This window comes from Amblyraja radiata, chromosome 12 (genome assembly GCF_010909765.2).
Source record: "Amblyraja radiata isolate CabotCenter1 chromosome 12, sAmbRad1.1.pri, whole genome shotgun sequence".
In the NCBI taxonomy this organism is placed as follows: Eukaryota; Metazoa; Chordata; class Chondrichthyes; order Rajiformes; family Rajidae; genus Amblyraja; species Amblyraja radiata.
In genome coordinates, this window is record NC_045967.1 from 33,853,429 (window position 1) to 33,866,727 (window position 13,299).

At 43.4% G+C, this 13,299-nt stretch overlaps 1 protein-coding gene across 1 annotated transcript in view; it reads right to left on the reverse strand.

Annotated features, from left to right (window-relative positions):
• The window catches only part of f8 (coagulation factor VIII), a 56,068-nt gene extending 47,738 nt beyond the window's left edge, over window positions 1-8,330 (reverse strand). The window contains exons 1-3 of the mRNA XM_033030455.1: window positions 8,003-8,330; window positions 7,357-7,460; window positions 160-282 (exon numbers count right to left, since the gene is read on the reverse strand). Of these exons, the coding sequence (XP_032886346.1) occupies window positions 160-282; window positions 7,357-7,460; window positions 8,003-8,154 (379 nt within the window). The 5' untranslated portion in view covers window positions 8,155-8,330. The remainder of the gene's footprint in view (window positions 1-159; window positions 283-7,356; window positions 7,461-8,002) is intronic.
• Between the last annotated feature and the right edge of the window lie 4,969 nt (window positions 8,331-13,299).

Here is a 13,299-nt window from a genome sequence, read left to right on the forward strand (position 1 = left end):
CCATTGATACTCTGGATCAGTTTGATTGGTCATACTTATAAGCAGTCCATGAATTGGCAGGGCTGGTTGTCGCGGTGGACTGCTTGTACCTTTATCACATTGGTGCTTCTGGAAGCCGATTATCTCAAAGTATAAAACATAATTAAAATTGGGGTTCACCTTCTGACATCTTCCAATAGGAGATCCCAAACGGATGAATACTGTATGGCCGCGATGCTAGGTTCTTAAAGTGGATTATAACTTTGTCGTTAACTTCTGCTCGAATTGTGGGACCAAGAATCCCTAGAAAAGATAATAATATGTGAACCACTTGCCTGTAGTATAGTATAGCAGAATAGTATGAAGTACAATAGTAACAGTAAGAATTTGATCAAGCTCTACACACATTACACAATGAAAGTCAAGGAGAATTCCTGCACTACTTTGATTTAGTTCTCCTAGTCTGGTGCCTAAATTACATCCAATATCCCGTATGAACATAGACAGAAATGATCCTGTTTTACCACCTTATCCCTCTAAATAAAACCTTTAATATGCCAAATACTCATCTGAGCTTCAATGAAATAAACGTATCTCTTAGATGTATTCTTGGTGTTGTGATGATTGCCTAAAGGAGCCATCACTGACCTCAGGGGATCAAAACATTAAAAAAAAACAGAAATGCAATGAAAAATTAGAAATGGCATGTGAAGCACATTCCAAATACCTGAGTTGAATGACTTTGTTTCACGATTCAGATCTATTGCAGTAGAATTTGCTGGATATTCTCATTGATTTTTCTGCCTGCAAACCTTGCTGAGTTCTTTGGATCATGAGCTATCCTTTGACTTGGGCTACAAGTTCAGAGCAATAGATTTGCTACGAATCAAAGGCAAAGTGGAGTGTTTCTCAAAAGTGAAAGGGATAAAGTGCATTTGACTTAAACTTGTTGGTCACCAGTCATCTTGGCTAAATGATACGACAGGGCACTTGCTACCTGCATCTTTTTGTCTAACTTGTGAAGTTCATGAAGGAGATTGCATGTAATGTAAGGGTGGGGGATAATCATTGATGTATAGTTTTCATTACAGTGGTGATGAGACAATTGCTCTAAAAGTGGTCACATTGGTCAGTAAAGGGTCAAAATCTGATGGAAATAAAAAATCAGACAAATTCTGGACAGCAATGTATAAATAGAGGTTAACAAAACTCCGTTTTCAATATGATCCTTTGTGACATTATTCAGCAAAGACCAATAAAACTATTTAATTTGTTTGTTATATTTGTTTATTCTGGTTGCTCTGAGAGGAAACAATGTCAACTGATACAGTAGATTGACATTTTTTAACTAAGTATGAGACTTGTCTATTTTACTTGGCAGTAGTTTCTATGAAAACTTGGAAGCTAAATTAAACTAAATATATGAAAAACAATGCAAGGATATATTGGGGTCAATGTCTATGGAGATTTCTAAGTATGAGTAATAGATCAGGACCATATGGCTTTCCGTACTGAAATGTTAACTCTGTTCTTTCCTCCACCTGTGCAGTCTGACCAGCTGAATATCTCCAGATTGTATTCTGTTTTTAATACATATTTCTGTGTACTGTGAAAACAAATTTTCACTGTGTGCAGGAAAACACACACACGTGCACGCACACGCACTTGGATACAAAAGTCATTTGGACAGACATAGGGATAGGAAGGGTTTGATAAATATGGGCCAAATGCAGACAAATGGGACTAGGTCAGAATAGCAACTTGGACAAGTAGGGCCGAGCGACCCTGAGGAACCTGTTTCTTTGCTGTACAGCTCTGTGGCTCTATCACCCGGGCATACACAGGCGCGCATGCACAGGCACGCACACACACACACACACACGCGCGCACACGCACACACTCACACACACACATCTGGTTATATAGCAAAATCTGTAATCAAACTGATAGCCAATGCATCGTTAAAGTGACTACTCAAAGAACCCAACTAATGGCAGAAATCTGGCTGGTGTCTTGGACTACAGAACAGTAATATCTGTTTGGAATAAGCGATTTCGATATTCCAACTGGGCATGCCCAGGTCATAGGTCACTAGTCGGACACCGAGATCTTGCTGAAGATGGGCAGCCACCGGCCCTGCGTGAAGACGGGCGACTCGGAGCCGCTGCTGCTGGAGTCATCCTGGTCAGAGAGAGAATCTGCGGTGGGCTCCTACTGGCCATGGACTGGCCGGGCGCCTGCTGGAGCTGCGGGTACTGTTGGTGATGGTGGTGCTGGCGGCAGCAGCAACCTCCTCACCCTCCCTTGCCCAGCCCCAAGCCCAGAGTCCGGGCCAGCTCCAACTTCAGTTGGGGTTTGGCGGCCCAGTCGAGTGCCGGACCAGAGGAGGCTGAGCCCAGGCCGGTACTCTGGCGCAGGCGAGGCCGGGGCCCTCGCTCCTCCTCGGGGTTGTGCATGAAGTGGCAGTGGGTACCGTAGGGGCAGTAGCTGGTGGTGTGCAAGGTACGTCTTGTACTTGGGGTGGCAGCTCAGGGAGCATAGCTCGGCCAGGCCGTGGGCAAACTGGCACTTGTCGCCGTAGCGGCCCATCGGGGAGCGATATCCTCTGGAGTTGGAGCAGGGTTGGGCTGGAGTTGCCGCTGGCTGTGGGTCTGTGGATTCTCCGTGCTGGCTGTGGGCCTGGGGCCTCTGGTGTCATCGGACACGGCTGTCGGTTGGCCCGGCAGGAGAGGCGGAGGTGATGTTGTGTATTTGCGCTTGAAACAGACCTTAAAATAAGACTCGGAATAATTAACAAGCTTCTTGTTTTCTGATCGGCAAGTTGAGTCTCCCTGCGCATGTGTACAATTGCGCAAGACCTTAAATATACTGCTCATATTTTCATACACAACTCTCCTCCCCCTTTAACGGAGGCAGGTAACACAATTTCACCTTCACGGTATATGATCTTTTACCCCAAAATATAATTGACTAATACACTGTTCCCAAGTTTTATTATTAAAGGCATCTTATAATTACATCATTATAACCGTAATAATCATGCATAAACTTGGCACATGATTTTTACATCTTCCTTAAACATGGTATGGCAAACCAAATAAATGACACCTTGCTTTATGTGTTTTTATTTATAAAGAACAAAATCGTCAAATCTTTTAGGTGTTCTTTAAGTCCTATTAGACCGGCAATGTCTCTCTGTCTGAGTTGGACTTTGCATGTTATCTGCGAAATCAGGCTTGGGTTGTGTTTCTGGTTGTGATGTTGCGTTATAACTATGGGCTGGAGGTTCGTCCCTCTCTGAAGTTCTTTCAGAAGTTTGTTGACTACTGAGCTCATTGTCTCTTGCAAACTATCTATGCTACTCAGTGGACCTAGGCTTGGACCCGGCATGTTCTGGCTGGCTGGCTAGATTTGACAACAATCCAGGGTACTTCCTCAACCAGTCTCTTTCCAATAGGCTTGTACCTTTCTTTACTACCACTAGGGTGAGCGTTTCTCGCTTCCTGTGAGGTTCGAGCTGTACCTGTACCTCTGCTTGTCCGTAGATGTCAACCTTCTCTCCTATGTAGGATTTCAGCTTAAGGCTACAGGGATCTAGTCTGGGGTCCTGACCGAGTTTTCTGAAGACCTCTTCTGGTACGATAGCCCATGGACTTCCAGTGCCAACTTCTAGTTGTACCTCCCTGCCGTTCACTATCACAGTGGCTGTATATGGGTCAGAGTTCGTCAACCTGTTGATCGATTCATCTTCCAAGTGGCTCATACAATCCTCTGATCAGTCTCCTCCAAGTGGTTTGCTTTTTTCTGGAATTGTCTCCTCCTCTGCTGGTAAGCTCTAACAGCATCACACTGGCTTTGGGTGTGACCCCTTCCCGAGCACCTGAAGCGCCTACCATCTCGGAATTGATGCCGCTGGCTTATGGCTGCCGCACTTCTTGGAGTATTGAACCTTGTGTCTGGATGCCCTTGGTGGACTCCTTGTCTTCTTTAGTCCAGGCTCCGTCCTTTGAAGCTGATGGACGGAGGTAAAATCATCTTGAGGCCTTCCGATCTTCTTGATCTGCTCTACATCTTGTTTAGCAACCTACATCGCAATATTGACTGCGTTCTCGAAGGTTAATTTCGGTGTACCCAACAGTTTTCGCTGGATGTTAATATCTGCACATCCTACCACCAACCTATTCCTTAGCATATTCCCCAGTTCCTTAAAATTACACCCCTCACTTAACTGTCGAAGCTGTGCTAGGAACTGTGGGATTGTTTCACTTACATGCGTGCATGTATGAAACCGATATCTTTGCACGATTTCTGTTGGTTTTGGCGAGAAATTAGCAATTAATGCCTCCTTACATTCCTCGTACGTTTTACTAGCGGGCTTCGCTGACTGCAGCAACACACGTAGGGTGTGATAACCCTTGCTTCCTAAACCCGTAAGGAACAATGCTCTTCTTCTCTTCTGTAGTGATATCATTTGAAGTGAACCAAGCCTCTAAGACTTCGGTCCATTCCTCAAAAGTATACCCAGATTCTAACTGGGGCACATTCCCTACAATTGAATTAGCCATGGCTACATTGTTGCTATTCAGGTACACAATGTGCCGTCCTCTTACACAGTGTTCTCTGCAATGGACAATTCTTGGTTCTTGGTTTCTTGGTCCTCCAAAATATTCCAAATAGAATTTAAACTGGAGGTGGTGGAGGGAGGAGTTAAGCCAGAAAGGGTTATTGGGAAGAAAGAGCTACCTTAAATTTAGTTGCATCTGGTTGGATAACTATAGTAGGGTGGAGATTATTCCATGCTTTAATTGTGCGGGGGAAGAACAAATTGCTGCATACATCTGGCTTGGTAGCTGGAATCACAAATTGGATCGAATGCCCTCGTCTGCTCCTAATTGGTTTGGGTTTGGTGTAGGTCTTGTAGTCTATGTCGAGCTGACCATTTAACATTTTGTAAAAACAGGTCAAACGGTGAGCTTCACGTCTGTCTTGGAGAGGGTTCCACCCCAGAGAATTCAGAAGTTTGGTAACACTCGCTTCTCTCTCATAGGTGTTAGTAACAAATCGAGCTGCCTGTCTTTGGACACGTTCGATGGAAGAAATGTTTTTATTTGTGTATGGGTCCCGTGCTGTAACTGCGTAGTCCAAATGAGGTCTAACGAGGGTGAAGTATAGCTTCTCCTTGACAGAAGTTGAACAATGATGAACAATTCCTTTACACACTGAGCAGTTATCCAGTAAATTCACAACTAATAATTATCTTATACTAATCGATTTATACTAATACACCAATATAATAATTATACTAATATAATAATCGATTTATACCAACCTACTAATATTAATAAAATACTAATATATTTCAAGCCATATACATGCGATGCACACATATTTCCTTAAATTATTGTTATTAATTAACAATACATTAAATTTGTAAAGTCCAGCTTTTTGCTGTGAGGAATTCACCGGTCCGACTTGACTGTCTCTGGACTCCGGTGCCTCGGCGACCTCTTGGGCTGTCTTTACGGGCTGGCTTTGCTGTCTTCACGGCTGGCTTTGCTGGCTTTGCTGGCTTTTCTGACGCTTTGGGTTGGGACCCTTCTTCAGACTTGCCAAGGTTTGGTCGGGACCCTTCTTCGTCACTTGCCCACGTTTTGGGTCTGGACCCTTTTGTTTTCACCGGCGCTGGCTCTCGGAGACTCTGCTTCGTCGCTGGTGGCGGTCCGCTTGACTTGTCCGTGGGCTGCACGGCACTGGACACTCACTCAACATCGGTGGCGGTTGCTGGACCTGGCCGCGGGCTGCTCGGCACTGGAAAGCGTTCCAGGTAAGCAACCACCATCGTTGTTCTGCTGGTTAGGCTTCAAACTTCCAGCTGCGCTATTCGGTGAGCTGTGCTGCCCCGCTACAGCACCGCTTGTTGCCTGGCGATCTTGCGTTCCCGTTCCGACCTTCTCTTGCCGTTTTGCCTGGTGCCATTCCAACTCTGTGCGCCAAATACAAACTCTTCTTTAACTTTCTTTTTGATCTTGGGAATACCTACAATCGATCGCTGTTCTGTTCCTGCTAAGGGAATCCCATCCTCGTCACAAAGTTGTTGTGTATTTTCGCTTGAAACAGACTTTAAAATAAGACTCGGACACGAGAGTAATTAACAAGCTTCTTGTATTCTGATCGCCAAGTTGAGTAATAAAGTATAATTGCGCAAGACCTTAAATATGCTACTCATATTTTCATGCACAACAGGTGAGCTGGGGTTGGTGCTTCTCTGCGCTGGTGGTGGGCCTGGGGGTTAGTGTCCCATCGATCTGTACGTCTCCGGCCACCTTGAGGGACACTTGAGTGTGGGGGGGGGGCGGGGGGGGGCCCGGGGATGGTCCAGTGGCGGTTTGGCAGCGCTTGCGGCGCGCTCCCCCCCGGTCTCCCCCCTCCCCTGGGTCTCTCCCCCACCCCCCCCCTCCCGTCCCATCTCCCCCCCCCCCGGTCTTCCCCCCCTCCCCCCGTCTCCCACCGAAAAAAGACAAAAAATCGGACCCAAACTATACTCACTGAATCTACAGCGCTTTGTTCGATTTTTATTTATAGCATTCGACCTTTGACAAATCCCATAATTCCTTGCGTTTTTCGGACTACCAAACTTGCTTAATCTAACTTCTGTGACTCAGCTACTTATTACTGCCATGCCACTGAATGAAGCTGGTGTGGTAAGGCACAGATATTTTCCCAGGGGTGAGAGGGGTGAGAGAGGTCATGGGGAAACACTGGAAGGTCGCTCTCTGACAGGACAGTTTTAGTACGGACTTGCCCAGACTGTTTTGTCCCTAGTTTCGTCCGGACTGGACAAAACTAGGATAAACTTATATTACAATGTGTACATGACCATGATCAGTTTGGTGGGGAGGTAGGGGAGAGGGAAACAAGCACACAAAATCCAAAAAGGAAAATTGTTAAGAGAATTCTGTTTAAAAAAAACAATAATCCAAAATAGAATCAAACTTTGTGTTTTACGGTGATTTTGTATCGTCAGTTATAATTATTGAGAATAATCTTTAATTCAGAGTAAAGGAATTTTCATCGATTTCTACATTTTAGTTAAATTCAAATGCAATAGATCTAAAATATTGTGCTGTTTAATGTGTGCAGCCAAACTGCATTTATACATTTATTCCCAATTCCATGAGTGAAGAGAGTAGACGAGACTCTGCTTGAATTATCCCTCCCCTGCATCAGTAATAAATGGCCCTCACCAAAGCTCTTCAAGGACCATGGAAGAATTGGTCAATTGATTGATCCAAGAATGTGTGGACCAATAGTGACGAAGGAAATCGCCACTCTGGTAACACCATGCTGATTCTCCCCATGTGAAAACATATTTCTTACCCATCCACGTAGGCTTTGGTTCTGGTATGAGAAATGAAGAATCTTTGAATTCCATAAAAACTGCCTTCCTGTACAGAGGAAAGGTTCTGGAAGTAAATGGTGGCCTGCAGAGAAACAAAATGTGGGCATTTATTTATTTTCAGCTTTGTTGGGTAATCCTGCATTCTTCGTTACTTCTGATTAACCAATAACTCTAAATACAGTCCTCGAAGACAAACAGCAAGGATCCGGGATTTAGTCAGACTCACACTCCTGGTTTGTCTCTCACTCCAGATAGTTGACTATAATGTGGACTGTAATGCTGATTCTCCCCATGTAAAAACTCTTGTTCCATGCCTTTCAGGAAAGCGATACTTAAATACAGCAAACAATTAATTACTGTGACAAAAAAAGGAAAGGTCTGTGCTGGAATTCAATATTTCAAATATTAATTTATTTCCCTGCTTTATAAAGTACTCACTGGATGGCAAAAACAGAAATTAAAGCATATGCCTCAATATGTTATCAGTTTATAAATGTAACCATGCTTGCTCCATCCCGAAATACAATGACAATTGTCATCTATACTAGCAGGTCTGTGATATTGGGGAGTATGGAAACACATACGCCATACTTAAATTGCCTGAGAATAAACGTTATCACTTACCTTGATTTTCCAGTTCCATGCCATGAGAGGGGATTGCTGCTCCTGTAATCCCAGTTAATTTCCACAGCTGCAATGTGGTGCTTCCTAATTATCATTGAGGAATCCTTGACCAGGCAAGAGACCAAAAGCACAAAGAAAGCCAGTGCCCTCATTCTGCGTTTGGCAATTAATGCCTGCAAAATGGTCCCGTGAGTACAACAGTTTCCCAGCCGTTTGCAAATCACGACAATCGCAGCTGATTGAATTTAGGAAGGATTGCGGAAAGTTGAACTACTTAAATGAAGAAAGCAAAACAACATCAGGAAGGCAAGTTAATGACAGGAACTCTGAAGCAACATTGGGTCAGCATCTTGGCATTGGTTCAAAATATATTATATCTTGTAATTAACAAGGAAGTGTCGAGGACTTGACTGAAACCAGTAACTAGTGCTCGCTGCTCTCGAAATATGTGGTCTTACATCAGTAACTGGACTTCTTCCGTGGGAAAATATGAAATAAACGGGTGTTTTCAAATATTTTTTGATAGTGAAACACGTAAGGAGATTTTGAAGCAGGTTCCCAAGAGGTTCGTTTTAAGAAAAATAGACTGGTATTGTTTTGTATTCGTCAAAGAGAGAATTTAGCTTTCCAACTAACATAATGAATGTTTCCAGGGTCTGTTGTGTCTTCGTTGTCTCTTTACAACAATATATTTTAGTTTCCATTATCAGTTAGACCACTGAAGGATGGTTTTTGAACTTGAAATGGCAAGTTGGCATTTTGCCTATCAATGTTTTCTGTGCAAACGTCATGCTGCAGAACAATAAAAGGAAGAGCAAATGCTGAAACTCTAATGGGAAACAGAAAATCTTGGAAATACTATAAGGTCAAGACGTATTAACCCTGTTTCTCTTACTGTTGAGAGAGAAATAATATTAATGTACCAGTGAAATTATTTTTATAATGATCCAAGTGCCAAATATATTGAACTGGTCTCTGAACTGTGCAACAGTTCTTGTTTACAGTCATAAGATAGTGTGGTCATGCTATTGGTTCAGTGCCCCATAGATGCCAAATTGGATTTTGAGTCATTGGTGAATGACAAGCATTTACTGCACCTAAACATTCTAACACATAAGACTGATTTCAAATATTACTTCAGAGTGAAAAATATAAGGAGATTTTGAAGTAGATGCCCAAATGGTTGGTCAGAAAGTTTGGTTTCAAGAAAATTAGTCAGAGGGGAAGATTTGAGAGATTTTGTGGGAGAACAGCTGAAGCCACAGTTGCACTTGGAGAATGATGTGAAGTTCTGGTCATCTTGATGTAGGAACAATTTCATAAAGCTGGAAAGAGTGCAGAAGGATCTCAGAAGGATGTTACTAAGGGGACAATTCTAACGATACTCATCAGAATTTGTGATAGAGACCAATGGCAGTGGAACCTGTCCTCTAAATACTTGATATTGTCTTATGGTGATAATGAGGTAAAGCTAGAATCTGATGTTTGCAGGAAAGAAGAAGAAAAATGTGGTGAGGAAATACCTCTGTGCATGACTCCCTTGTTTGTGTTTTGTACACGGCTGTGAAACATCTGTGATACAGTAGCAAATTTGCATTGGACTTTGTTTTCAAAATCTGCATCCATTGAAGACATAAAGCAAATGGTAGACACAAAATGCTGGAGTAACTCAGCAGGACAGGCAGCATATCTGGAGAGAAGTTAATTGGTGATATTTCGTGGTCCTAGACCCTTGGCCTTGACCCAAAACGTCACCCATTCCTTCTCTCCAGAGATGCTGCCTGTCCCGCTGAGTTACTCCAGCATTTTGTGTCTATCTCTGGTGTAAATCAGCATCTGCAGTTCCTTTCTACACATAAAGCCAACAGTGATGCTTCTCATGATGAATTTGTGATGGACTTGCTTTCTAAATTGATAAGTATTGACACTTATGTAAAATGTATTTTAGTCACCTACATAATAATTGGGATCAATACGGATGGGAATAAATTGCCAGTAAAGGAGACAATTTGCATCTTGTTGGAAATGATGTTGATATGTTTTTCTGTGGACCATGTAAAGAGCATATTGGGGTAAATAAATCAACCTCATCCATTAATTGATTGAGTGAGAAGCCAAGAAAATATAAAACATAGATAGATATATATGAGAATTGACAAAGAGACAAATGAAGAAACCGAATAAATTATATTAATGAAATCCAACTACAGCATTGTCCAAAAATTTAGAAAATGTAATTTAGCAATTCAAGACTTTGCAATTTGACATAATCCAGACGATGGGCTGAATTTCCTAGTCAGTAATGAAAGGACAGGTTTCCCTGTAACAGGGATTACAAGATTCCACACGGGCATGGGATGGCACCTGCTTTGGAGTTTAGGTTTATGTCATCTTTGAATCTAATTGGCATAACATGAATTTGCCTGGAATTGTAAAAGTAGACTGCGAGTTTATTACCCAAATGCTAATCAGGTGCAGTCTTTGTGGAGCACTGTGTGTGAGGAAAATCTGCTGTTTCCACTGAAGGTATGTGGTGGCCTTGTTGACATTTAGTGGTTGGCTGCAGGAAAGTACAAACAATTCTGAAGTACTTGCAGGATACCTGCTATCTCAGAGGATTCTAATGAATAGAATGTATAGAAGGTTAATGGTAGGCACAAAATGGTGGAGAAGGAATCTCACACATGCAAGGGAAGGTATTTTTTGTTACTTTGCCCTCTTGTCCCTCTCTCCTGCAGTGGCTGATGCTGCACTGTCTAGCTTCATGACTTTCTCCCATTCTTTCAACAGATTCAGAGACTCATGATCACCCCTCATCCTCCTGTGCTCCAGGGAATAAAGTCCTAGCCTGACCAATCTCCCCCTACAGTTTAGGCCCTCAAATCATGACAACATTGTCGTAAGTCTTCTCTGCACTCTTTCCAGCTTAACAACTTCATTCCTATAGCAGGCTGACCAAAATTGAACACAATACTCCATATGTGGCCTTACTGACGTCTTAAACAACTGTAACTTAACATCTCAACTCCTTTTCAATTGGAGATTCCATTAGACAGATTAGTACCACACTCATTCGTTTTAGGTGGCCCTGAAAGAACTTCCAAAGTAAATATTGATAGAGCTAGAGTCAAATCTTGTCAAACTATCTTGAAATGTTCCAGAATTCCTTTTCAAAACACTAACAGCCGCAGAACAATAAACAATCTGTTGTACCATTGTAGTACTTGAAGTTGTCAGAAATAGTTTGTTCCTAACCAGCCGGTGACTGGTAGTGAAGGATTCAAATCAGAAACAGCTTTTCCCCCCTCAGTTATCACGCTTTTGAATTGTCATTCTATCAGCCATGGTACTGTCTGGACCTGCCCGATTCATCTATACCTTCTTGCAGACATTGGTCTTTTTCTCTGGAACTGGTACACTACATAGAAACATAGAAACTAGGTGCAGGAGTAGGCCATTCGGCCCTTCGAGCCTGCACCACCATTCAATATGATCATGGCTACAATGCAGAGAACTATATTCTGCACTCAATATCTCTCCTTTTGCTTTACTCATTATACTTGACATCAGCTTGATTGTATTTATGTATAGTACTATCTGATTTGATTGTATAGCCTGCAACATAAAGCTTTTCACTATATCTCAGTACATGTGACAGTTATAAATCTAAACCTAAAACTAAATGTAAAGTTAATGATTCGACTTCTTCATGTCATCTGTCCAAATTCAGCTCTAACTCGTCTGTAAGTTTGCAGATGACACCACTGTGCTGGGTCAGATCCCGAGTAATGATGAGACAGAGTACAGGAAGGAGATAGCTAACTTAGTAACATGGTGTCAGGATGACAACCCCTCCCTCAATATCAGCAAGATGAAGGAGCTAGTTATTGACTTCAGGAAGCATGAGGGATACATGTAGCAAGCAGCATCAATGGTGCCATTAGGAAATGGTTCAGAGCTTCAAGTTACTTGGCATAAATATGACCAACGATCTGTCATGGACCAACCACATGGAAGCGAAACTCACGAAGGAACCTCTAAGTCTCCACTTCCTGAGGAAATTTGGCATATCTCCAAAGACTCTGACTAACTTCTACAGTTGCACCATAGATAACATACTGTCGAGTTGCATCATAACTTAGTTTGGGAACTGCTCTGCCCAAGACTGCAAGAAATTGCAGTTGTGGGAGAAGCTCAGTCCATCACACAGACCAGGCTCCCACCATTGACTTTATCTACACTTTACGCTGCCTTGGAAAATCAACCAACATAATCAAAGACTTGCCCCACCCCGTTCAATCCCTCTTCTCCTCACTGCTTTAGGGCTGAAGCTATAGAGGCTTAAAAGCGGCACCACCAGACTCAGGAACAGCTTCTTCCCTGATAACAATCAGGTTTCTGAATGGTCCTTCCAAGCTAGAGTGCTGTCTGATTAATCTCCAACCCGTTACAGACATTGGACTTTTTCTAGAACTGTTGCGCTACAATGATGAGAACTACATTCTGCACTCTGTACCCTTCCTTTTGCTCTACCTAATGTACTTGAGTTTGGCTTGATTGTACTCATGTATAGTGCTTTCTGATTATGTTTGGATAGCAAGGAAAACACAGCCATTTGCTATATCTGCGAAGTGGCGGTGCCTAACGGCAGCAGCTCGACTGCAGTTCGTCTGTCTTTTTTTCAATATTTGTCCCATTAGATGTATGTTTTTGGTTCTTATTTTTATTATTTTTTAGCTGTGTATATGTGGAGGGGTGGGGGAAACCGTTTAATCTCCTCCCTGTACGGGGACCCGATTTTTCCCTGTCGGGTCTCTGGTGTCGTTCGGCCTAACATCGTGGAGCCGACGGCGGCCTCCAACTGGAACCAACCTGAGGGCTCCTGTCGCGGAGCCTGTGGACTTGCCATCGCGGAGCTGGCCGACTTCGGAGCGGGGAGAGCTGTGATGGCGCGCGGCTGCAACCCGACTTCGGAGCTTCGGAGGCTCCGGCCGCAGGCCCTGTCGACAGGAACATCGGGAGCTCGCAGGTCCCTGGTGGGAGACCGCTTTTCAGAATTCTCGCAATGGCAACTTCTCCCGCCGGAATCGCGGGGTTTAAATGACTCGGAGCGGGGTCTAACATCGCCACGCAGCTTAAACAGGACTTACCATCGCCAGCCGGGGGCTTTAACATCGTGAGCCCCAGTCGCCTCGATGCTGCAGTTGGACTGCTGGACCGCGGGAGAAGAACAATGGGAAGAGATAAGACTTTTGCCTTCCATCACAGTGAGGAGGTGTTGGAGATTCACTGTGATG